The 26055-nt window shown below is 40.7% G+C and overlaps 3 protein-coding genes across 4 annotated transcripts; all 3 read right to left on the bottom strand.

Moving 5' to 3' along the window:
• Window positions 1-1732: 1732 nt before the first annotated feature.
• On the bottom strand, window positions 1733-11661 carry rbm46 (RNA binding motif protein 46). Of its 2 annotated transcripts, none has more exons than XM_064344469.1 (5): window positions 11572-11661; window positions 10554-10713; window positions 9230-9697; window positions 7001-7765; window positions 1733-4718 (listed from the first exon to the last, which is right to left on the bottom strand). In XM_064344469.1, exons 2-5 carry the CDS (start codon window positions 10696-10698, stop codon window positions 4534-4536), a joined length of 1563 nt encoding a protein of 520 aa, XP_064200539.1. In that variant the 5' UTR covers window positions 10699-10713; window positions 11572-11661; the 3' UTR covers window positions 1733-4533. The 2 variants fall into 2 exon arrangements, with proteins under 2 accessions (XP_064200539.1, XP_064200538.1); XM_064344468.1 differs by lacking the exon at window positions 11572-11661 and adding an exon at window positions 10985-11347.
• A 1302-nt stretch (window positions 11662-12963) lies between these two features.
• lratb.2 (lecithin retinol acyltransferase b, tandem duplicate 2) lies at window positions 12964-16025 on the bottom strand. The gene is made up of 2 exons (XM_064342071.1): window positions 15534-16025; window positions 12964-13507 (listed from the first exon to the last, which is right to left on the bottom strand). Exons 1-2 carry the CDS (start codon window positions 16023-16025, stop codon window positions 13352-13354), a joined length of 648 nt encoding a protein of 215 aa, XP_064198141.1. The 3' UTR covers window positions 12964-13351.
• Window positions 16026-19029: 3004 nt separating this feature from the next.
• On the bottom strand, window positions 19030-22295 carry LOC135259757 (lecithin retinol acyltransferase-like). The gene is made up of 2 exons (XM_064344467.1): window positions 21703-22295; window positions 19030-19765 (listed from the first exon to the last, which is right to left on the bottom strand). The coding sequence occupies exons 1-2, from the start codon at window positions 22225-22227 to the stop codon at window positions 19613-19615; spliced, it is 678 nt and encodes a 225-aa protein (XP_064200537.1). The 5' UTR covers window positions 22228-22295; the 3' UTR covers window positions 19030-19612.
• Between the last annotated feature and the right edge of the window lie 3760 nt (window positions 22296-26055).

Raw genomic sequence — 26055 nt, 5'->3', positions numbered from 1 at the left:
CCAACCATCTGAACCCACACCCGGCTGTGAGGCGCACTGACTGCTCCTCGTTATTGTCGTGCTGTAATAAGGAGCTTGTCGCGTTTCAGCAGGCTCGCGCGGAGTTCCCGCTGATCTGAGCTCAGGCTGTCAGGGAAGAGCATTAGCAGGCTTAGCGCCTGCGCCAGTGAAGCCATGCCTTTGGAGCACAGGGATTTTGCTGTGCCACCCCACAGCACAAAGAATTGTGAAAATGCGCTGTCCCTGTGGCTTGAGAAGCTCTTGCCACTTGTACCAGTTGTTTCAGTTATACATGGTACACACTGGAAATTTTATTTGGAATACTTAATTTTGACATGTTGAAAAGCATGACCACAACTGACAAATCAAATTGCTGGAAATCAAACAGACAGCAAACCATTATTTATTTGTTTGTTTGTTTTTAAGCTGCATTTGTATTTATACATAAAGTGTTCACTGTTGACAATGGTGAAAACGAAGCTAATTCCATGTACTTAGCATGGGCAAACATTGGATTAACTTGCATTATGTGAAGAAAATGTCATGAGGTCTGTGCAAATGTAATCTGACTAAAGAAGACAAATATTTATTGCAATGCTTGGTCGACAGTCAGACAAGTAGCAAATGAAAACAGGGTCATTAAAACGTTAGAATGCATTAGTGAAGGGCTTATCTGTGCAAATAATGAAAATTCCAGTTGTATGCCTCTTCTGTCCCTCACCATGGCAACAGAGTGACATACGGCTCCTGCGCCTGACATCTAAAAGGCTCTACACACCTCCATCACCCCAACACTCTCATTCACTAATTCACAACTCTCAACCAAATGTGCAGTAAAGAGTTTTCACAAATAAAAGTGGCACCAAGCAATATGGCTGATTTGTTACCAGTACATCTTGCAAATGCAAAAATGATACCTAGCTGTTTCGTAGTGTCCTAACTCATTGATATACTGTAAGCAACTATTACTAAGAAAAATAGCTCAATTCCACTTACCGATTATCTTCTATTACAAACGACATTACAATGCCAAAATATTAAATGCATTTTTAAGATTCAAAATGAAGCAAGCACATAAAAATATTTCTATTATCTAACCTCCCTACATCTGACACAAGGTAAACTATTCAAAACAAATTTAAGATTGAAGACTGAAATGACTGACTGAAATGACTTTTTATATACCTGCTTGTAATAAAATGTAGATGACGTACTGTTATGTCTTGGGAAGTTGGCAGTTTCCCAAGAGGAATTCAGCTAGCAGGTAGGCAATGATGATGATGATGATGCCTTGCATTTATATGGCTCTTTCTTCACACTCAATGTACTTTAGAGAGATGAGGAGGAAACCGCTTAACCAGGCAGCACCAACGTGTAGCGCTCACCTGGGTGATGCATGGCAGCCATTTAGCACCAGAACGTTCACCACACATCAGCTAATATAAAGTGGGAGAGAAGGATTGCTAACCAATGAATATGGGCGATGATTGGGTGGCAGGCTGGGAACTAACCAGGAGACCAGGGAATCCCCTGCTCTTTGCAATAAATGTCATGGGATCCTCTCACCATACACCAGTAAATTGAGAGCTTCCAAACAAGCACAGGTACAGTAAGCATGAATATTGTAAGTGATCTCCGCAATATAACAAGGAATTCTGTTCACCTCTTTATTCCAAAATGAACCGAAATGCATTTTTTATTGAATTTTTTTATTATTAAACATGATCCCCCCACTACCGAAACAGTATTACACAACTGTACATGAGGAAAAATAAAGGTCCATTTTAACTCACATGACACAAGCTGATCAGCAGTGCACTTCCATGCATAAACGAGACAATGACAAACACAAATTTAAAGAAAAATAAAATAAAAAAAACCTTCAATGCACTAAATCAACTTGTGATAAATAACAGACCAGACTGCATGAATGCTCTAAGCTACTTTGTCAAAAGAAAAGTCCCTCTACAGAACAAACACCATCAACAAATGTGGCCTTACCATTTGTTGTAGACAGTTGGTGTCAATTTAACTAATATATTTAACAGTAGCCAAAAGAGTGCAAAACCTGCAACAGTCCTATTGCTTTAATAGGAGGATAAAAGGTACAGTTTCACAGAAAGGCAAAAGTTGCTTATCATACAAGGAATTCAGATTAATGGTTAAAGCCAAGCCTGACATCCAAGAGTGATGTATTTCTTTTATATGTCTTTGAAGTCACAACAAAGACCACCTCCACTAATCAGACATTAAGGTCGAAGCGACTCACTTTGTCGTTTGGTAGCTGTAATTCTGAAACGCCATATTCAAATCACGCCAGAGGGAGACGTCATGTGATGCATTAGCATTCATACATGGTACTATCTCATCCTTACATCTGTATGTGTGAATTAAAACTTTTGAGGGCCTGCCAGTTTTCTAAATATATGGATGGGACGGAGCGAGCTGCGACGATAAAGGCAGCCCAGACGCTAGGCGCTAACAGATAACACGGCAGACATCCGACTATCCATTAAAGAAATGACAAACGCTCTCGAATGTGCGCAGAACGCGAGCTCATCTACACTTGGGCGGCGGCCAAAGTCTTGTTTCTGCGACGAGCCTTTGCTTTAAATTGCCACTGTTTATTTATACCATCCACTGACACATTATATCTTGAATCAGCTATTAACATTTACCTACCAAGACAGGGAAGAGGGGGGGACATATGAGATAACAAAATAGATTTCCAGCTCTGGCTTTAATCAACAATCAGCTTAGCTCCTTCAAAATAACATCCCATCAGTCATATGTGAATCTGGCCCTGAGTGTGAGAACTGGGAACAAAATGTACACAAAAACGGGAATAAATGAAATGACAATGTTTCAAAATGTCTAACAACTACCCTGTGAGCACCACTTCTAAACAACTACTCTAAACACAGCAGGAAACATGCAGATAAAAAGCAAAAAAAAAACTTACGGTAATGTACAGCATAACATTTTTTTTTTCTTTCAGTAAAAAGATCACAAAATCTTGTGAACATTATCCAACAATTCAATGCATTTCTGGGTCAAAATATGGAGTCACTCACAATGCCTTATCGAGTGCTATATCGACTACAAAACAATATTCATTCATTATGACTGAGACTGTCTACAGATTTGTTGATATGAGTGCTCAATAGTCGCTCAGGGGCCATGAACACATTAACCCGGAAGTAGCTACAGTGTGAATATCCATAAAAGATAGTGAAGAATGAAAGATCCTGTCATGTAGTCCCGTGTAGCACGTTATAATGCACTGTGCATGCACACCTAAGAACCCCATAAAAGGAACTGCTATCCCATTTGGTTTGAATGAGAAATATGGAGTCCCCCAGGCCTCAAACTTGAACTTCAACTCTGGGATATTTCTGTTGCAGAATCATGAACAATATTTTTGGTAATAGTAGCAGAGACTGTTTTACTATGGGTTCACAGAATGTAATGCTATTATTTAACCAGCAACATTCTCCATCCGAATGGTATCATTAAAAAAATACACACAAAAAAATAATAATATTCAAAAGTAAATAATGCAGTAAAAACACAGTAAGATGGTGAGAGAAGTGGGGTCAATATTTTAATGCTATATTAATACTGCAGGGGTCAATTTTAATATATATATATGGAATTAAATGATTTAATAAATATAGTCATTTTAGTATTATAAATTAGTGTTTAATAAAATGCTTTTTCTGATTTTATTTATATATAGATTATATATTTTGGATTTGCTCACTTGATTTCAAAAGGTAATTTGATGACCTACTGCCACATTCATCAGAAATATATTCTGCACAACATATAGCGAAACATACACAAGGACAAACCCTGAACATTTATACAGTCAAACTGGATCTTACCCAGAGCCTTCCAGAAAAAATTAATATGGTCAACTCTCCACGCAAAAACCTAAATGCATGGGTTAAAGGTAAATTCTCTAGTAAAACAGTTAAATGAAAACAAATAATTTAAGCATATAATTTAGGCACAAGGAAGTGTGTATTTTTCAACAATTATGTTATTTTGAAGGCAATGTTAAGCACTGTCATTATTACCAATAGCTAAAATTTGTTATGTGGGAGAGCCCAGCTGGTAAGTCACTATTTTATTTTTAAACAATTTCTTATGAAGTGAAAAGAGCTGGCCCTTAAAATGAAATATATATTTGCTGACACAATTTCAATCAATTCATTCCTGTTTGGATTTAAGCCAGTCGGGCGGATTTTGAATGTACAAAAGTGCATTTGCTGGAGTAGCACCACGTGCCCGACTGTTTAATTGGCTCAATTTCATTTATACCCGGACGGAACCGTTCCACTCTAGTGCGGTGCAGAATTACGTGTGTAGCCTACCGCTGGGGCTAACGTTTTTTTTTTTTTTTCCAAATAGCGCGCATGCAAACGGTCGCATTAAGCGCACTGGAATCGGTCGAACCGAAATGGCGTGCGCGCGCAGAGCCGAGCGGGACGGTTTACCCTCCTCCAGCGGCCGCCGTGGGGCCCGGGGCTAGATGAAGGCGGACTGGTTGGAGATGTAGACCCTCTGCCCGTTGCCGCCGGCCAGCGGCAGGGGCGGGGAGAGAGGGTATCCCGGGTAGGGGCAGGTGCGGCAGCCGTAGGAGAGCAGGCCGGTGCCGGAGGTCGCCGGGGGCGACAGGCCGCCGGGGGACCCGGGCCCGTGGAACGTGCAGTCTGCGCGAAAAAAAAAAAAAAAAAAACACACAACACACACGCGAAGGTCATTATGAGTGACAGGAAGTCCCTCCCCACCCTGGAAGGGCTCTGATGTGCCTTGGCTGGATGACAACCGGGCTGATGCGTGAGCGGTTCCCGGCCGCCTGGGGAGGCTTTTTTCGGGGCAGGCAGGGGCCCGCCTGGCCGGTAAACGTCCGGATGTCTGCAGCGCCGGTTGGCAGCCCAAGCGAGACCGAGTTGGCCGGATATGTGCAGAAGATTCCGGAGAGACCTCCGTTTTCAGAACCTGCCGCCTCGCTTTAGAGAATTTCAATTCTGGATTTAAACACGCAATTCACGATTCTGTGACCGAAGTACGCTCCTGCTTTTAACCTCTTTTAACCTCTTCTCTACTTTCAATTATTGTTACACCTCTGTCTCATTCCACGTTTGACGTTTGTACATTTTGTTAGGTGTAGGCTAAGTCTTGTTGGGAAACGTTGTGTTTCATGTCAGGTCCCCCTCGCAAAAGAGATTTCAATCTCAATAGGGTTTTCCTGGTTAAATAATGGTTAAATAAAATTAAAATAAAATAATGTACCCCGGGCCCTGAACATTTTTTTTTTTTTTTCGGCAAACCCCATTGGCTGAATCCTGCTGCGTAGTGAGCTCTGTCTTATACTGAGCGCAGACACAACCTTTCAATACGGTTCCACTACGGACTTAATGAGCCCGCTGTGACGCTCCACTCACAAATCGAGATCACTGTGGCAAAGTGACAGACCTCATCACTTATTCATTCTGACAGACACCTTAAGCAAACAGCAGCGGCGTGCGTAATTATTCACCACCGGATGAAAGTATTCTGAGGTGCGGTTCTGGCCTGACAGCGCTTTCATGTAAGAGGACCTATGAAAATATAAAAACAAGACCTCGCATAAATTTGCAAGAAAGGGTGTATTAATTCACCCAAAACAACATTCCTCATTTTAAACATGCTGGCCAATCAAACAGACTGATTTGAGCAAATGCAATTCAAACTAATTCAGGATTCTGTTTCATTCCTATAAAGTTAATAAGGCAGAACAAACAGAGCAAACTTTGAAGGTGAGCTATCACTGCAATATTATATAGAAACTGGTATTTAATTATATGTGAGCTTTCTAGTAAATGTCAGTTCAAGGCCACTGATTTACGGCTTCCTTTAGTTTAATACTACACTGAACAGGCAAAAAACTTTTCAGTGAAGAAGGAAAAAAAAAGATACATTTTATAACTATTCCATGGCACCATGAGGCATGGAATGAAGCCAGAGTTTACGCTTTAGCCACAACGAAGCAACTTGTGAAGCAACATGGGTCAACTCGCCCAAAAAATCTGATCACCTTCAAATAACTGCTCAGTATCTACTGTATCTATCGTATTTAACAATAGCAATCTATTGCAATAATCTATTGTAAGTGTCTACTTTTCATGCGTTCGTGACATCTTCCTACCCTATCGAGGTTACCTCTTAACTTTGAATGTTTTTGAAAGGTCTTTCTGTAGTGGAGCTTTTCTGATTGTTTAATTCGGTTAAGTTAAAAGCCACTTTGTTGGGCCTTTTCAGTTTAAAAGCTTTGCTCCAAAAACTGTTTCACAGTATTGTGACGTGACAGTGATTTTTTAAAAGTAAAAGCTAGCCGTGTTTTGACAAGCAAAAAGTCATTTTGCTTCAATTTCAGGGTCTCTGGTGAATTCTTGGATGCAAGTTGTTCTTAAAAGTAAAGTAATTTTTGTATTTGTGAAGGCTTCAAACATTCAGGCATTCCTTCAGCTGGAGTGCGTGAATCTTGCACAGCACTGTGATTCACAGACGTTCCAGAGATTTATTGGCTTTTCTTCATGTGTCACAGCCTAAAAAAAACTGGCACCGGCGTCGCTACGGTTAAATAAACGCAGCTTTAAACGCCACGTCCTCGCAAAAAGCTGATGTTTTCTGCTTCGCAGACTCTCGGTAACTTCTGAGCACGTCCAATAAACCGCCTGTCTGACGCTAAGCTAAGGCGGAGAAAGAGCTGTCAACGTGAAGGATGGAAGCCGTCGCACGGGACTGAAACAAACTACCGCCGGTCCTGAGCGGCGCCGTTCGGTTGCGCGTGGTGCGATTCCTTCCTCGGCGCTACAAAGATATCCGATCATACCAACTGTAGATTGCGTAACGGTTTAGCTCACACCGCTGACTTTGCTTCCAGAGAGTTCTCTCTGTGTTTGCGGTCTTTCGGGCAATGGGCGGGGCAAGGGGTGGCGGGGCTACTGACCTAGACTCCAGAGCGTGTTCTGGGCCGCCACCTCCTTGGCGTCCTCCAGGATGGTGCAGACCTTGTCGGGCATGAAGCTGCTGCGCGTGCTGGGGATGACCACCTTGTAGATGAGCAGCAGCTTGCCGTCCTGGCCGCTGGTGGAGTACAGGTAGTACTCGGGCGGGGCCCAGTTGTTCTTGTTGCAGTAGTACTCCAGGTGGGTGACGGCCGAGCAGAACTGGCCGGGCTTCAGGGACTGCATGCTGACGGGCATGAGGGCCGAGCCCGGGAAGAAGGGGTAGACGCAGCGCTCCACGTCCGGGACGTAGGCCCCGCCGAGCCGGCCGGCCAGGCCCGGGGGCCGGGGGCCGGCGGGCCCGTCGCCGGCCTCCTCCTTGCCCGGGAGGAGGACGCCGTCGCCGTAGGGGCCCCGGCCGTGGCCCCTCTGGCCGAAGCGGCGGCCCGCGTCCTTGCTGACGGGCTTGGCCAGCGTGACCTCGATGGCCGAGCCGTCGATGGCCTTGCCGTTCATGGCGCGCAGGGCGTCCACGGCGTCGCCGCGCCGGTAGAAGTGCACGAAGGCGTAGTCCGTCAGCTTCTTCACCCGCTCCACCGCGCCCGGCTTGAACTTGCCGAACTCGCGGCGGATGGTGTCCTCCGTGGTGGAGATCATCAGGTTGCGCACGTACAGGACGCGCACGCGCTGCATGGTCTCCTCGTCCACGTCCTTCTCCGGCTCCGCCCAGTCCACCTGGATGGCGTGGCCCCAGAGCTGGAAAGTGCCTGACAGGGAGGAGTTACGCATCAGGAGCGGCGGAGGCAGTGCATGTGCCAGTGAAAACAGAGTAAAACTCGCTCTGAGAAAAAAGCCACGCTTGATATGTTCCTCACATTTCCTCAAGCAGACCATCTCCACATGCTGAACAGCCTCATTAATTCTAGTAATCGCAAAAACAACAAAAAGGCAACAGTAAGACACTTTCTATCTTCTAGAGCGTCCACTTTTCAGTGAACTTATTGACTTGATAAGGTCTGATAAACACTAATTTGACTAACTTCACAAAGATTAATTGCTTGTTCGGATGGTGTTTTATTCATGAGGCATAAATATAAACAAAAAAGTCAGCCTCAGAATAAAACGTGCTCCCTTTACTGCCATCTTCTGGTGATCCACATTATTTCACTCTATAAAAAACTTATTTTTCCACATAAAACTGGCTTTAATAAACATTGAGTAATTCAAATTTTTTTTATATCCATCCACTAACTCTACCCGCTTATTCCTGCTCAGGGTCGTTGGAGGTGTTGGTGCCAATCCCAGCATGCATTGGGCGAGAGGCAGGAATACACCCTGGACAGTTCGCCAGTCCACCACAGGGCACACATCCCATTCACTCATACACTCATGCCTAGGGGCAATTTAGACTATCCAATGAACCTAACCTGCATATATTTGGACTGCGGGAGGAAACCCACACAGACACAGGAAGAACATGAACACTCCACACAGTAAGGTCCTAGCCGGGATTCAAACCAAGGTAAGTGCTACACACTGCGCCACCGTGCCACCCCAAAGCATTTTATATTTGCTTTAAAATGAAAACAGTTTAGCTAAAGCTAATTTATCATCATATTGACCAAAAATGTTATTTAAAAACAACATGGTTTCTGTACTGCAAAATTAATTACTACACCAGCACTCCTGCACGACTTTATTGATGGTCAGCACTGTGATAAATTAATCATTATAGATGGTTCTACTTCAGTTATTCTATTTTAGCTAATTGAGAATGTTATGTAGGCTAAAATAAGTCCTTAAAACATATTTTACATGATATTCATTTTGACTATAACTAAAAAAGTTCTTGAAACTAAAACTAAAAAAAGTTTTAGCTTTAAGGGTCCAAAGAGATTAATATAACTGAGAAGCCATGCCTAAAGTCACACAATCCCCCAGTTAATGCAGCAAATACCTGAGACAGACCTTTTTCAGGTTACTGTGTGAAGTAGCATTTCCACAAGGCACTACCCCAAATTTGGCATATCCAAAAATGGTATCTGTCACAAAAGGCATGCACCTAAAATGATATATTTGGGTTTGTGGAAGGAGGTTTAAAGCACCCCCTAATGAGTGGATGCAAAACACAATTGGTTCAAACCATTCACTGGCAGCACACGGTGGCTATGGCCATCTTTGGGCCCTTTGATGAAGGGTCCAAAGATGGACCCCCCCACCCTCCCCGGTACCTGGGATGAGCTTCCTCCTGGCCATGGCCGCTGCTTTGTGGGACTCGTACTCCACGAAGGCGAAGCCGCGGTTCTTGCTCTTGTCGGTGGCGCTGGGGTAGACGATGACGTCCACCACGCCCTCCGTCACCTTCCTCATCTCCTCCAGGATCTCCTCCTTCCTCTTCTCCTTGGGCACCGAGCCGATGAAGAGGCGGCAGTTGTCCAGGCTGACGCAGACGCCGATGGGCTTGCCCGGGCGGATCTCGAAGTTGTCCAGGAGCTGGATGGCGCGCTGCGCCGCCTCCTTGGTGGTGTACATGACGAAGGCGTAGCCCCGGTTCTCCCCGCTGAACTCCATCATCAGCCGGAACTCGTAGATCCGCCCCGCCCTCTCGAAGACGGGCACCAGCTCGTCCTCGTACATGTCTCGCGGGATCTTCCCCACGAAGACCTCGCAGCCTCGTGGCGGCGGGGGCCCCTCCCACCCTGAAAACCGGCACCGACAGCATTCATCCCCCTCCCCAGCCAAAAAACCCACACCGGGTTGAGAAGCCATCTCACCTGCTTTCAAAAATGCACTTATCTTTACTTTTGTATAACTGACAGACTAATAACAGATGGTTCGTAAATAATTCACCCGTACTGTTCCTAAGCAGTTCTGTACATCTTTGAACATTTTTCTCTCTTTGAAAAGCAAAAATGTGTAATTAATTTGACTCCAGCACAAAAGGAAAGATGGTGTTATCAAATATGTTCTAAAAAAAAAAGACAAATGACTGTCCATTAGTTCCTGCACAAACTGAATAGGACTTTTATGTTAATAAACCAAAATTGAAGACATTTGTCTACAGCATGGCTTCTCGTGCATGAACTTGGATTCTTCCTGTGTATGCTGGTTTTCATTTCAACCATAGTACCAGCTCCCCCAAGAGCTACAAGGTGGTAACTGATATAAATTAGGCATCAACAGTAATTTTCCTCTAAGGCATACAGTAGTATAGAAGTGTGCCGTAAAAATTAATATTGCACAGCAAAGAATAGCAAATGGAGTTCCCACACAACTAATGCATTTGTTACCTGTAATTTGTATTGTCTTTTCAGCAAGTTTACAGTAGATTGATGGAATGACTGGAAAACCAGATAGATGCTTTAGTTGATTTTTTTTCTTCAAATATGGCAGCCTGATTGAACACTAAACATCTGTCCAAGGGTGATACAGAGTTCAGAGACAAACTTTGTGGAAAAAAATCTGTTTGAACCTTGAACTTTCAGACCTTTCTGCATGAGGTACTGTGTGTATCGCGATTGTGCAAATATTACTAAGAAAATAATGTCCTGCTACCTGGAGGTGGCCCACCGAATTTCCTTTGGCCGTTCTCTTGTACCATGCTGTAGCCTGACTTCTCCATTAAGGCCAGTAGCGCAGCCTCCTTCGGTCTGTCCATCCGGCTGCTTCCATGCACCGAATTTAGGCTATCGTCGTCCATAAGCGCTTAAATTTCCTAAATGAGAAAGAACAACATTTTAAGTATTCTGAGACATGCTTAGTAAATAAATACAGCGTCGTACAACAAAGTGAAACGACATGTTAAAATTCTTTGTTTCAATAAGATGCCACTGAAAAAACAGTATCTTGATTTCAGTATCATTATCTGCTCACGTTACTTGCTAGTCACTGTCGTAGCTAGGCAGCTTCTATGGGCCAACGGTTCGTACAAATTGTGTATCGGTCAGTCGCTTACTTCGCTTGGGATTGCTTGAAACACAACTTACTTGCCAGCTAGCTGTCAACAGCTTTCAACAACTGTAAGGATTAACTAAGGGTAATTACTGAAATTTAAAGTAACCAAGTGATACATTTCCAAAGAAGAATGTACATAATTGTCTAAACCAATTTACTATGTCCTGAGCTGTCGCTAAAATAGCTTGTCGGCTAGCTCTGGAGTTCCCGCCAAAGGTCGACTGTTATAGGATATCATCGTGCCACACAACCGGGGTTTGGCCATTCAGGAAATACCGTTATCCACAAACAGTGACCGACTGCAAACTGATTGATTGTTTGCTACTGATTGGTGAATCGCTATTTAGTTTGTCAGCTGATATAACAAAAATATATAATGCCTAACGTAAACTAATTTGCAGTGTACATATTGATAGTAGCTAGCTGTTCTCCCCACAGTACACTTGAACTAGCTTGCTAGCAGCGGTAAGTAATTACTTGGCCAGCTAACGTTACCTTCGAAGTGGATAAAATGAAGTATGAAAGTAGTTACAAGATAAATCGTTGGGTCACATTCAAGGCCTCTGAAAATTGTAACAGTTGAAAGTGAACACTTAAAGTTTTAGTCATCTAACGTTACCTTAATCCTGTAATCTAACGTTTAAATTAACGTTGTTGTTAATTAGCAAACTAACTTTATGTTGGCGATACAGCTAAACGACGTTCCAAACCCCAATTCGATTTTTGTCCACGAGCACGTTTCATTTATGGTTGCGCACTGGTGCATCTTGAACCAATCAGAGAACAGTGTTGCAAACGAGGGGGGGAATTCCTTTATTAATCGCATTATCCATCGATGTTAACGTCCGTGACCTAGGGTTTTTCCTTTAGAGATGTTAAACAGCGAATAACAGGGTCATCTCGTCGAAATAGCATAGTGTACTTGGGGCTAATAATAATAATTATTAGTATTATTATAATCACAGTCTACTCTTAATGAAAGAAAAAACTATAGTAGTAGGCAAAAATAATAATAATAATAATAATCATTATTATTATTAGTATTATTATTGTTGTTGTTGTTGTTGTTATTTTTATTAATAAAGGCACTATAGTTAAGCTAGGGTGAAGAAACTCTGTTGTTAGGACGAGTGAGAAACATTCACCTGGACGGCAGAGAGTGCAAGTTGCCCTGCTGCAGAGGCTGAGCTGGCATGTAGGACTTAATCTTGTCCTGTAGGTAACCAAGGGCTGTCCTGCTAGCTGCAGTGTAGACCAGGGTCAGGACTTGGAACCAAGATTTATATCATCCAAGATTCAGTCTGTAGAGGACTTTTAGTATTTTATTTGGCACGCTAATGTTTATTTGCATTATGTTACCTGACACCCCGTGAAGCCTGGAAGCAAGCTTTTTATTGCAGCATATAATTATCAACTAAAGTTTGACTTGATATTTTGTCTGGTATTCCCCGACCTGCTTTAAAACTTGCTGATATGAATGTGTGAAATGAAATCTGACATTGTAATCTTTTCCTTCACTTGGTTGTCTGTTGGTATCGCAGTTAATGAGTTGGCTCATGTTGCGCTGGTTACATTTTCGGCACCTTCCAGATATTTTTGTAACATAAAAAACAAATTATCTTCAGTTCGCTCATGCAGAGATTGGGAGCTTTCAACATCTCATTCCCAGTTACAGTGCACAGGGCCCCTTTAATATCCTCCTCACTCCGTGGACTATACAAAGGGCTGTTATTCCATTTGATACATGGCTCATTTAACATGCATTCCTATGCAAGTCATTAACAAGCTGTTGGGTATTGAGAAAAGGTATATTTGCTCCAACTAAATTTATTTTGCATCTTTTTTTCCTTTTGTTTTCAAAATTAACTTATGCAAATTAAATACCACACAATAATAGCTCAAACACATGTCTGAAGCAGCAGCAAAATATTATATTGGTAAAAATGGATGTGCATAATGATAGCACATTTTCAAAAACCATTGTCCAAGCAATAGAGACAGATGAGGTATTCATGTTTATTATTCCAAAAGGCTTCATACATTCTATGATTGATCAAGAAAATGAAATTATGATGTTCTCTAATGATGAATAACTTCAAACTCTCTGCTCATAGATGATTCACAAAATTATGCTGAAGTTTTAGTATAATTCTGTTTAAAAGTGTCAGGGATGTGGTAAAATATAGTACACAGTACACACGTTTACTTTGAATAACAACCTTGCAAACTTTACAATTTACAATCACTTGAAACAAAAACACAGTAAATTTCCCATAATCTTCATTTGTGTTGATGACAGTAACCAGGTTATTTCCATCAAAAGTAGAAACGAAGAAAGCTCCAACATAAAAAAAGTTAGTTGTTCATTGGCATGGCGAAACTGGTCATGGGTCATGTGGTTATGATGCGATCCAGAGAGCAAAAGGGAGGAGGAGGGTGGGCAGGGTGGTGTATGCTGTCACTGAGCCGAGATAGAGCATAGTTCCCAGTCCCAATATGGCGGTGAGGAAGGCACTCCTTTCGCTGAAAATAATTCCCCTCACAATATTGCAGAACTGAAAAGAAAACAGAACGTTTGATCAGGTATCATGGCAATGGACGTATAATGTGTAAAAACTAGGCAACCTGAATTCCTATTCATTTTATGTGACATCATTTTCAACCTTGATGTAGGCCACATCAGAGGTGACAGAATGTGTGGTAAACACAGTTAAAAAAAATATTTTTACAGATTTTAAAGTGAAAACAAAAATGAGCAGAGCCTATGGCTCTCCAGAATCAGGGTTGCGGACCCCTGAAATTGAGCAGTGAGTGTGAGGCAAGATAGAGTTTTCTAGTACAAACACTAGAGGGCACTGTTCACCAGTAAAATTGCAGTTTCATTGAGGGCAGGGATTTAAGTCCTTTCAATCAGCAGTGGGCTATTTAGTCACTCAATGACTTTCATTACCTACTTAATTGCTTAAATGCAATAGAAACACCAAGGCCCACCAGGACTACATTTTGAGATCACAAATGTATGGCATGTGAAAGATGAAAATGTTGATATTGATGGCAGTGGTAAATAATACATTACACAATAATACAGAGTGAATAAATATAGATTTTTTTGTGTATACAGATTGCAATATAACAAAAGTTACAGTGGATCTATGTGATGCCATCTGAGTTTGCACCATTACAGAGCAGCTCGGAAATCACATTGCATATGTGATGTTAGTTAATCATAATTCATGTAAATTAGGGAACATTAACCTGCATGTTCATATAGCTCTGTAAACCAGAAGCTCTACTGATGGTCAACATAGGTGTCACATTGTCTAACCTTTCCAAGTACCTTTAAATGAACATTAATTCTAATTGTATAGCACTGCCAAGTTATACATATTAGTATGTTTTCGGGGAATTAGAGGATATTGGAAGGAATTACACATATATTTTGCTGCTTTAGCAATCAATACAAGGTGTAGTTTGGATGGTGTCTGCTACTGGAGCTGTACTTCTCAGAATAGTGGAGAATAGTGAACCTTGAAGATCCCAATTATGTTAAAGCCATGTATATCCAAGTCTGTGAGTGGTCCCTCTAGTTTAGGGCATTTTACATTATCATAATGGGGAAATATAAATAATTCTATTTCTTTTCGATCATGGTCTGACAAATGAATACACATTTTGAAGAGCATAATGGATGATTGTGGGCTGTGTGCATTCCAGGACTTAAAATCTACCTGGGATCTCATTTAAAAATTTTTTTTTAAAATTACTGCTTTGTTTTGTGATGCCTATGGCGTACCCTATGGGTCAGCCACTGCTGGCACACACCCATCACAAATATTGGCCAATGGAATAAATACAAAAGGAATGGTATCCAAATTATACAATGTACTGCTTAAGTCTGCATACAAACAACTCCCACTCAACCAATTATGGCACAAAGACAAACCACTTTCTGACTCAACTATTGACAGGAGCTTGGTCTGGTCCAATGTAGAGCTCCCAACTAGGAAACCATCAAATGATTACTTATAACTACATCCATAGAACATGCTTAACTCCCCGGAGAATATTTCAAATGAAAATTCTTCCAAGCCCCAAATGCATGCTTTGCTCTCTTGGTGCTCCCCACACTTTTATTCATGAGGTTTGGGATTGCCCTGAGTATGGAATTCAAGCTCAACAACCTTATCTCAAATTCTCAATGAAAATACTTAAATATATACACTGTTTTTGTTTTATAAACTAGAAACCAGGCTTACTTCCTTGGACCTAACTTGCTCTAGCTATAAGGAGCTTTCAAACACTTAAGCTGAAAAGAGTTAATACACCTAGTCACGTTCTAACAAATGTGTCACTTAAAAATGACCAAGATGCACAGTAGGTAGATGTGTACTTTTATAAGATGATTTCTATCTGAATGTATTTCTTATCAAATAAGTAAGAAATACTTTGTAATTGCGGGTTGTCCTCATAGATTTACAAATTACAGTAAAAATACACATTGTCAGTTTAATACCAGCACTGTTTGAGACAGCATGAATTTGTGTTGGTAATTTATTATCATATTCCACTTATGAGCCATACCTGAGCGGTCTGAAAACTGGTGGCGCTGCCATATCTACAGTGCATGACATAGTGTTCACAGTTGTACCAAAGGATACTGTACGTAATGGATCCCAGCAGCTTCTCGGCCCTCCTGGCTACTTCTTCGTTGTTTAGTGGCCACTGGCTGCAGACCTTGTCCCTTTGATTGACCGTGATCTCAGCCCCGTAGGCAAAGTCCTCCACGGAGTCCACCCTGATGCTGGCCACTTTGGCCAGCACCCCGAGGATGAGCCTGTGGTTGGTCACCGTCTTCTTTATCGCGTTCGGGTTTTTAGAGAGGACGGGCAAGATGTCGGGTATCAGGTGAGCGACCTTGTTGTCCCCCAGGTAGATGCCGAAGTGCGTGAAAATGGTGCGGGGGACTGCCAGCAAGTCCCCTCTTTTGTAAGCCGATATGTCATATTTACGCTCCTTCTCCTCTTTGCCTTTTGCTGCGATGAAAAACAAATTCAAGAACTGAAAAGGAAACATCTTTGAAACTGTCATGAAAAGATTGCACACTTGCTCCTTTTATCCCTACTGTATGGGGAGGAGCCAAAGACTTAAAGGTTTTAGACTTCAGGAATTCAGCAAATACTAAGCTTTGGAAAACGGCATTGTTTATGAGAATGTTAGAATGTAAATATGTGAAATTAGGCCATTTAAAGTATGCCAATTCCCTGGTACAGATAAATAACCAGGCAAAGTAAGCCAAAGTAATTGTTCAGGTTCAGTTCAACAGTTCAGATTAAATTGGATTGTTCTTGACTTTATCATGTTTTCATCATTGTCAGGCCAGAATATGTTGCTATCCTGCAACATATGAATAGGTGAGCAAAGCAATAAGGAGGTGAATGTAAGTGACGTCCCAATCTACAGATTGTTGGCCACAGCTGCGGGTCTTTTAGGGAAATACAGTGGGGAACTGCTTGAGAATAACAGCTTTTAATCCTAAACTACTTTTAATGTTCACACTCTTTGCCAGTCTTGCTACTTGGTCTCAAGTAAACAGATAATACAAGAAGAACAGAAATTAAGATGTGGTTTAGAGCCCTGTTGGTGTTGTGAACTGCTGGCACATAAAATTATTTATGATTTTGTTCAATTAAATGAGTCTTTAAAATGAATGAACTGGCCTGCTGTTTGGCAAGGGAGTAAGCCTAAAACAATCAACTTCCAAAGATAATCGTTTCTAAGGAATCTGGTTTGCAAAACAAGCAACCACTAGCTTCTCGGAAGGGAATGTCGAATTAATTGTCCAGTAAATCCTGCAGACCGTGTACCATGTAGTTTCGAACGTAAGTGAAGGCGGATTGTAGTACAATGAAGCATTTTTCATTCTGCTCACTTTCCAATATAGACATACTGTACCATGTTGGCAGAATATTCATTGAGCTGACATTGCAAGCAAAACTGACTTCAGATTATTTCCAGTTAGGAGTCAACTGCCACTTGCTATGCACCTGCACACCAATTATTAACACTGTGTGGCAGTTGCATTACATCTTTGTGCATTCCCTTTTGTGGGATGGTTATTATGGAAGTAAGCCTGAAACTGATTTTTTAAATCCACTTTACACACTAATTTGATACTTTTTCACAGACATACGATGGGTGAGTTATATATCCAAATGTCAATTCATTTTAGTTTAGCTGACAGGAATTAAGACACATTTGCATTGCAGTTTGAAAATTAAAAAAAATTTCATTCTCTCGAGAAAAAAAGAAGAGTTTCATTTCGGTAACTGGCAACATCAATACATTGATGAATGATGTCTCTGTGGTGCTTTTGTAATGCTCTTTGTTGTGTATTAGTTTTGATGAACTGAGACACAGTCATGTTTTGGAGTATGCAAAATAGCCATAGCTCCCTTTGGTTTTTATTATCATTTTTGAACTGGGGGCCAAGACTGTTCCAGCTTCTTAGACAGGTAAAGTTTCACATTGACTTTGAACTGGTCATCAACTGTGCTGTCCTACTTAAAGTAAGAGACAGGGCAGAGAAAGGTGCGTGCAGCACAGCAGCGGAAATTCAGGGTTTCTTTAACTCTCACGGCAAAAGAGTGCAAGTGGTCGCATGCAACAGTTAGGCCACTGCAGACTGAGCGTCTGTGTTAAGAGCGGAGTCGTAGTAAAGCAGTGGTGGCGAGCCTGGCCGTCATCAGATCACACCACCGGGAAGGTCAGAGCCCGCAGATCTGCTTACATGCACACGTCAGCATCGCGGAGGTGACCGCGTACATAAGGGGGTTGACCTCAGGTCAGAGCTGCGTGCAACCAATTTCATTCAGATGTTTTTTACCAGTTGAACTATGATGGAAGATTAGAGCCGTCATTGTAAATAGTTGCACCAGGCATGCTACAGTCCATTTATAGCCTTTATGTTTTATGTGTATGTATGTGCTACCTTTACCCTGTCCATCCTTTCTGTTGCTTACTATAAGAAGGTGACCCCGGGTGATGGCTGAGCAGACCAGGAAGTATTTTAGTTCAGCGCTTAGCCTTTTACTATACAGGAGTTTCTGCAGGAACAGTTATGGGATCCTGGAAGTCTGACAAAGTAAATGCCACAGAATTATTCATACTAACTGGTATAGATAATTAGGGCTGCCATTAGAACTGCCCATTTCCCATGCGTCAGGCGGTTTGCAAAACCATTTTTATGTTTTTTTTTTCCCCCACGTAAATATGAATCAGATTTTGTCCATCAACTGACCAAATGCACTCACTCGTAATATAGCATATTGACTGACTGATTTCAGCCCGAGTATCACACCATTACTGGTGACCAGGAACATTCGTTTCAGGTGTTAAGTTTGGGCGGGGCACTACTGATGTCATCTTCAGGTACCCAGTCTAAATTAGCAGCTAAGCATCAAGAGGAACACATGACCAATAAACAAGTAGTCCCATATGAAGTTCTCTGCTCAGTTAATGTCAGTCTCATGAATAACATGATGGTCTGTTCACAATCACTTCCCAGCAGTCACAGTTATCCACTGTGCTCGTCAATCACTTAATCTCAAACTTTAATGATTTTTGCTTTTGAATGCAATGTTGCAACTGAATTCTCACACCAACGACAGAATATATCTTTAGTTACACGTTATAGACAACAGGGAGATTAAACCAATGTGCCCCCTTAAAACAATCAGATGTATGGGTATCGGCCTTGTAAAATGTGACTTTACATTACAGGCATTTAGCAGACGCTCTTATCCAGAGCGACTTACACAACTTTTTTACATAGTATCCATTTATATTGAAGCAATGCAGGTTAAGTACCTTGCTCAAGGGTACAACGGCAGTGTCCTTACCCGGGAATCGAACCTGCGACCTTTCGGTTACAAGCCCAGTTCCTTACCCACTGTGCTACACTCCGACTTCCATCAAGTAAGCAACAAACAACCAGCTGGGTTTACACATTTTTTGAAATATCAAATTATCAAATAAGGCAACTAAAATATTCAACATCAATAGAGGGTAAAGGGATGAGTGACATTATATTTTCTTTATTTTTAAAAAAAGAAGTAATTTTTACATTATTAACATTAACAATAATCAACTCAACTCAGTGCCAACAGTGACCACTATATGGAGTAAAATATTTCTCATTTAAAGAGTAACAATATAAGCCAAATGTGTCCATTAGAGTTAGTCATAGTGCATATTGTTTCTTTTACAAGGAAAAGTCTGAATTGGTGGATGAATATGGAGCTTCTCATATTTACAACTCAAAGCACAAGAGAGCTCAAGTAATTTTAATAATACTATACATTTCATACATTATTCATATAGTACATGGCATTTACATGAAGAACTATACTGCAAAAATGTGACGTTTTATAAAAATGTTAAAGAATTATTAATACAATACAATTATCGTAAAAACTTAGAATAAAAATTAGATATCATACAAATATTGTTCATTTAGGTATAAAATTATAAGCATAGATTTTTGGACTTACACAGTAAGTTCTATTGTGGAAGAAATGCACACATCTCATGCATTGAGAAACACACGTGTCCTTAAAATAAAATGACACTGTTTCCAGACAAAGTTCCTGGTCCCGGATCAGTCAGCCAGCCATCCAAAGCATGAATGGTATGAAGACTGTGGGTATGGCAGTGGAAGGGGCCATGCCCAGATAGGCGATGGACAGCATTCCCAGAAAAACTGAGAGCAGGATGCTCCTCTGGTCCCGGATCATTGATTTCAGCGATTCACAGAACTGAAAGGTGAAGGAAAGGCACTCAGTAAGGAACATCATTCATTATAAACTTTGCGACCGATTCCAAGCCTTTAACTTTTTGCTGTATTGTGCAGGCCCAAATCAAGGTGTGAGCACAATATTTTAGAGAGCAAGTATTGCATCAATCATTTTTTCCTCAACACAAAGCTAGATGACATAACAACCATTGACATTCACTTTCGGACATCTCCATTAACAGTAAAGCAGTACCAAACTACTACTACTATTTCCCAAATGTATTTCCGGGGAAGAGGGGTAGCAATCAACTACTTTCATGTTCTCTGGGGATCCATATTGATCCCATTAATTATGTGTAATCTGTGTACATGGTGGTGAGGTGTACTGCAGTGTACATCTGACAGCAACCTACAATTCAACAAGAGGGCTTATATGCAGCTGTAAACATAAATATTGTTTGTGGAGGTCACGTGACTGTCTATGATTTGCATCTGCAACAGGCACCTGTTGTCACCATCGCTTAAACTGCAATAATCAGAACTGTTATCCTACTATATGGATGACCTTTCAGTAGTTTTTAACTCCTATGAAACTGCAGCAGCTAGGCTATCGTATGTCACGGTTCATATGCCTTATCAATTAGGTGTTTATTCTTGAGACTGACCCAGAATTTAAAAGAATTCGCTATTATACAGATAGAAATGTCCACAGTAAAAAATACTGTTTTTACAGAAAATGTAACTGGAAAACAATAATATCGATTTTTGATATACCTTTAAAAGGTGCTTTATAGGCACAACATTTGCATAGATATTTTATCGTCACAACATTATCCGAAAGGATTATGAATAACTTTCTTTAAATGTCAGTACCATGGACAGAGCAATGCTACAGAAAAATGCGTGCATTTTAATTCTAGCGGCATTAATTCATGGGTACAGTATAATGGGTTTCTATTGTGATCCTAAATGCCTATCAAAAGGAATGCTTAGAGTCATGCCTAATTATTATTATTTTTTTGTTGTTGACCTGAACAGGAAAGTAAAATCTTTACAGTTCGGGGGACCCTTTTCATCATCAAAATATTTTGTAGGCTCTCATTCTAGACAAAGCGTCTCTCAGCATATTAGCATATTTACTACACATAACTCCAAGAATACTTTAGCTGAATGCAGTAGGAAATAACTAGAACTATTACACAGCACAATGCATGTTTTGAATAATAGATCATAGATTAGACAGGTTCTGGCAACTTCGTTCCTTTGATAAATAGATTATGTACGTTCGTTTGCATCCTGCTTGTCATGCCTAGCAAGTGCAAAAATGCAAGATAGTAAGCATGGATTGGTTTCGTTTAACGTTTCATGGGACATTAAATGTTTGGCACGAAACAGCCGATTCAACTACAGTTTACAAGTCTTATTTTTCATCTGACCTGGCGTACAAAGAAAAAATGGCTAATTTTTCATTAAAAAGACTCACGTTTTAAATAATTCCTTCACTACCGCTCCCAGTGGAAATGGCATTGAAAGGCACTACATCTAAGCATGTTCAAATGGAAAAAAACATTTCCCCCCCCCCTTGTAAGTAATATGACAAACTGACATGTGTTCATTGTAGCAGATCAGCGGTAATTAGAATAGTAGCGCTAGCTTAATGCCGCCCCCCTCCCCATCGCCTATATCCACCGGGGTCAACGAGTGCATCGTCATCTCTTGCAGTTACAAGCAATAATCCGTCATTTCAATAATAAATATTACTACAAGAACATTTTCGTGCACATTTTTGTTACTAATTTGCGTGAACCAATTGCATTCTAGATAAAATATAGCTATAGGCCTACATTTGCAACGGCGTTTGACGTTTATGTATTCTGAAAATCTTTCCATCGTTACTGCGAGTTAACGATGGAATGCAGTGCAGTGCAGGAAAAAAAATGAAAAAACAAACGCGATTACCTTGTCTGTTTGTAAACTCACGGATGAGCCGTATCTGCAGTAGGTAGCAAAATGTTCACAGTTATTCCAAAGTAGGCTGTAGGGAATAACACCGATAAGTTTTTCCGCTCTTTTTGCAATTTCTTCGTTGGGCAATGGCTGCATCTTTAAAATGTTGTCCATGTTATTCAGTAGAATTTTCGATCCATAAGCAAAATCTTCAACTGTATCAACTCTTATTGTGGCGTTCTTGGAAAGTACACCGAGGAGAAGTCTTTTATTGGTGACCATTTTCTGAATTTGACACTTGTCATTAGTGATCACAGGCATAATATCTGGCATCAAATGAGCCACTTTGTTCTCACCTAGATAGATACCAAAGTGTATAAACAGAGTGCGCGGGACCTCTAGTAAATCTCCTCTTTGAAAAGAAGGTCCCTCACAATAATCTGTGCACTTGTCTTCCTCTGAAGAAATAATATTAAACAGGGTGAAATTGGTCAGGAGAAAAACTTTCTTTAAAAGATAAGTCAACGAGTCCAGCATATTGAGATCCTCTGTTTTGCAGAAGACTCAATTTATTTCAGAGCTTTTATCCCAATGTGCGCGAGGAGGGGACTTGATGACATCATGTCGTTGCTTGAAACACTATTGGCTCAAACAGTTTGTCGACTTAAAACAGTTCTGAGGAGACGGGATGAACTTTATTCTGCTTCATTCCATTCTGTTTTAGTCAAAACGTGAACCTGGTCTGTAAAGCCTGTTTCAATTTTTTTACATCCATTAATAATATTGATCAGTCTACAAACTGTAATCATTCAGCAATCTTATACTGCTACACTTTTTCCCTGAGCAGGAATACGTTGTATTTAAGAGATAATCAATAAAGGCTAAAGTCTTGATGCGAATTAGGTTTCTTTTTCCCAAAACTTGGAGGAGTTTAGAGCAGACAGGGAGGAGTAAAGTCTGAGGGCAAGCTGCTTTCATTACGGAGGCTCAAGAGAAGAAAGGGGGAGTCCTAACCATACGGCAATAATTAACTGTGGAAGCTGAACACAGCTACCCCATTCAGACCTGTCTGGAAGAATTTGGTCTTAGAAAGCTTCAAAGTAAAGTTTTTGCTACACAATTGAACTTAAATAGATCTAAAATATTATCCTCACTTGAAAATGCAGAAGTAGGTTAAAAAAAAAAACATAACATTGCAAAAATGCAATGTTATTTGGAGTTTATTGGAGACTGCTAATATGTTTTTTTATTCCCATATAAAAACATAAATGGACAGCTGAGCTGGTGTCAGTGAGCTGTGAGCAGCAACTGAAATGAGAGACTTAAACAACATAGCTCATTCTGAGCCTTGTAGGATGCCTGGGACCTTTTCACCTTGACTGACATTTGCCTAAGCATCTGAGACCCTGAGGGTCCTGCTCCTTCGTTAAATGCAGAAAGAAGAGATTAACAGCTTAGGGAAAATGTACACATCCATCTCTGTGTTCTCCGACAGTATGGATTCGACCAGAGCACTGGCAATGACAAGAAAAGATCAGTCTGCTCAACCCAACAATGGAGCTCAGCGTGGGGTTAATGCTCTCCAACTGCTGGGCAGGGGATTACCTAGTGACCTGCCGGCTGTGACTTGGTGAAGACCGTCAGGCCAATGATGGACACTGAGGCATTTCAAATTTTCAGAGTCAGACTCTTCCCCTGCACCTCCCTTCCGAAGAAAGGAACCTGTCTTAAGAGCCCTTCCGTGACCTTTTGATAAGCTAGCTAAAGAAATTTCAAACACTTCAGATTTTACCCTCCCATCTAAAGACTTTCTTAAGCCCCTTTCACACGTGTATCTTAATTTGTAAATATTCTCACCATGGAAATGCTCAGAGGATGCTAAACAGCTTGATATTTGATAGTTTTGTATAAAGAAACTGATGCTTCCTTTGAACTTTTCACCTTTGCAAGTAGTGCTGATACATTTTCTATCTACATTTGTATTTGCTACACTCCCTAATGATAAAGTGGATCTTAGCAATAAAACTGCATTTGAGCTACTTTAGTCAAATTAATAATAATAATAATAATAATAATAATAATAAAAATACTGCTACAATTAACAAACTATTTATTTTGTGGAGAGAATTCAAATGACTGAAATACAATCCCTATTTCAAGTCAGTACTTTCCAATAATGACAGATTCTTAATTATTCACAAGGAATGTACTCTCATGAACAGAAGTCTATGGCAGATAGCATAGCTCACCACTTATCAAAATTGCAATCTTCAAACTTGATGGCACGACTCCGAAAGCAACTGGAGACATTCTTACAGAAGCCACCATGATGTGTCACTCACTCTCACAGTCCTGCCAACTCCTTATTTCACATCGTTCGACCTTTTGCTCTCTAGCTTCCTGTGTGAACCTGAACTGCAGGCGATTTCTTGAGGCAGCAGCTAACTTCAAGGGTTTATGGTAATGTTTGCAGAAAGCAAGCACTTTTAATGAGACTCAATAAAAACCCCAGCACATCTTACTGAAAATCTTTTGTCTCCACTTTTACAACATGCCTCAGCATACTAGACTCAGCTAACTAGGCTTTTTTGTCTCATTACCAGGGACAACGCACTTGCAAATCTGATCATATGCTTGGAGTGCTCTCATGATGATCATTTATTTTTTAACATGTTTGTTTCCCTATTATGACTTAGAATAAAAAAAAAAGTAGTTCTGACTTTCTTAATTTACTTAAGTAACTTTTTTACTTCTGTGACACATTGTTATTACTTTTAGTATTATTTATTATTATTATTACCAGTAGTAGTAGTAGTAAGAGTTGTAGTGGTAGTAGTACTAGTAGCAGTAGCCGTAGTAGTAGCAGTAGGCTCTGTTTAACTTGTGTAAAAAGGGGTGCAACCATTTAAAGAACTTCCAAGAAAATGTGAGAAGTACACAAAAATGCACAGAGATGTATATATTTTTACTTGTATGCATTATTCACATATATTACTTATTGATTCATGTGTAGCCTACATTTATTTCCACATTTAATTAATGAATTAATTCAACGTTGAAATTCAATTTTATTTTGGATATTTTAATCTTCCACTGTAATAGTGGATGATAAAAGAGAGCAAAATATTTTCACTTCCTATGACAAAAAATGAGCGCCATTAGGGTTCAAGAATTCAATTTCCATAGTTGCGAGACCCTTTAGGGTGCGCTGGTCAACACGTCTGCAGTTTGCATACGGGTTCAACTGCTGACCGACAATGGACAGGGCAGCCACGCGTCAACACCTCAGTTTAAGTTAATAAGTAGTATGTAGGATAGCCTATTCGACTGACGCGTCTGGGAAGTAGGGGGAAACAACTTCCAAAAGCGACACGTTCACTGTAGCAGAATGGACGACGGGGTCAAAACTGGGAAAAATGTATAATCATTTGCATAGGTCAGTCTGTTCCAGTGTGGTGGATAGTTCCACGAATACACACTTTGTGTAATTATGCAAGCAAAGCTGCGTTGAAGGTGATACAGTCCGCAACAGCTTAGTTCACCGGTATTATTTGTTAGCGCCCTCATACCCATTGGTAAAACTGGCCAATATACAAATGATATACAATAACCCACACGTTACCTTCACCCATTGCAGTCGTATATGGAGCGTAAAACGAATGTCTCGTTCATCACATTTTCTGACATGGACCTACGCCAGAACAGCCACTTTCCAATTTGCCCAGACAGGAGACAATTGGCCCACACATTGATCAGCTGAGGGACAACTATCGTCTCGTTTCTCATACTGTATAAAGACAAAGGACTATAGCGACTCATCGGATAAGTTAAGTAGCCTACAAGTGTGTGAAAATTCTGCGATTCGGAGAAAACAGAATATATCTGAAAGCCAACTGTCAACTCGTTTTCACTCTACTACGTCCTGTTAACAACGGAGAATAAACAAGTTTTTTTTTTTTTTTTACGTAACCATCTCAGCATCGTCCTTTAGGCTACTGAAAAGTGTCCTGCAACGACACAAAACAACATCGCAGATCTATATGTAGTAGTATAGTACCAAAGGGCTGAATCTTTAGAAAGATTCATGTCCGGGAGCGACACGAGAATGCTACCATTTACCAGACAGATGCTGCGGGTGAAATGCGGACCATGTGCTAATCACCTTCCCTTTCGTACCTACCATTGTTTTAGACGCCATCACAATCTGCTAATCGTGAGTTTGAACAGTGGGACAGGTATACCCTGAAGGTTCACTGCCGTAAACTATGGCGCATGAACATTGTTAAAGATAGGCGGCATGTTTAGGCAACTATGTTTTGTTAAAATATGTTTATGTTTTCCCGTTTAAGTTGAGGTTAATTGAAC

This window comes from Anguilla rostrata, chromosome 7, assembly GCF_018555375.3.
Source record: "Anguilla rostrata isolate EN2019 chromosome 7, ASM1855537v3, whole genome shotgun sequence".
In the NCBI taxonomy this organism is placed as follows: domain Eukaryota; kingdom Metazoa; phylum Chordata; class Actinopteri; order Anguilliformes; family Anguillidae; genus Anguilla; species Anguilla rostrata.
Note: the sequence above shows the minus strand (reverse complement) of the source record. Positions and strands in the feature narration are given on the sequence as shown.

Bases quoted from the DNA above. Each gene is read 5' to 3' on its own strand.
- rbm46 (XM_064344469.1), bottom strand. From the start codon at position 10,698: ATGGACGACGATAGCCTAAATTCGGTGCATGGAAGCAGCCGGATGGAC. The intron at 9,698-10,553 runs GTAGCAGGACAT...GCCGGTTTTCAG, and splicing joins ATTCGGTGGGCCACCTCCAG to GGTGGGAGGGGCCCCCGCCG. The intron at 4,719-7,000 runs GTCAGTAGCCCC...TTTTTCGCGCAG, and splicing joins GAACACGCTCTGGAGTCTAG to ACTGCACGTTCCACGGGCCC.
- lratb.2 (XM_064342071.1), bottom strand. From the start codon at position 16,025: ATGTTTCCTTTTCAGTTCTTGAATTTGTTTTTCATCGCAGCAAAAGGC. The intron at 13,508-15,533 runs GTATGGCTCATA...TTTTCTTTTCAG, and splicing joins CCAGTTTTCAGACCGCTCAG to TTCTGCAATATTGTGAGGGG.
- LOC135259757 (XM_064344467.1), bottom strand. From the start codon at position 22,227: ATGCTGGACTCGTTGACTTATCTTTTAAAGAAAGTTTTTCTCCTGACC. The intron at 19,766-21,702 runs GTAATCGCGTTT...TTCACCTTTCAG, and splicing joins TGAGTTTACAAACAGACAAG to TTCTGTGAATCGCTGAAATC.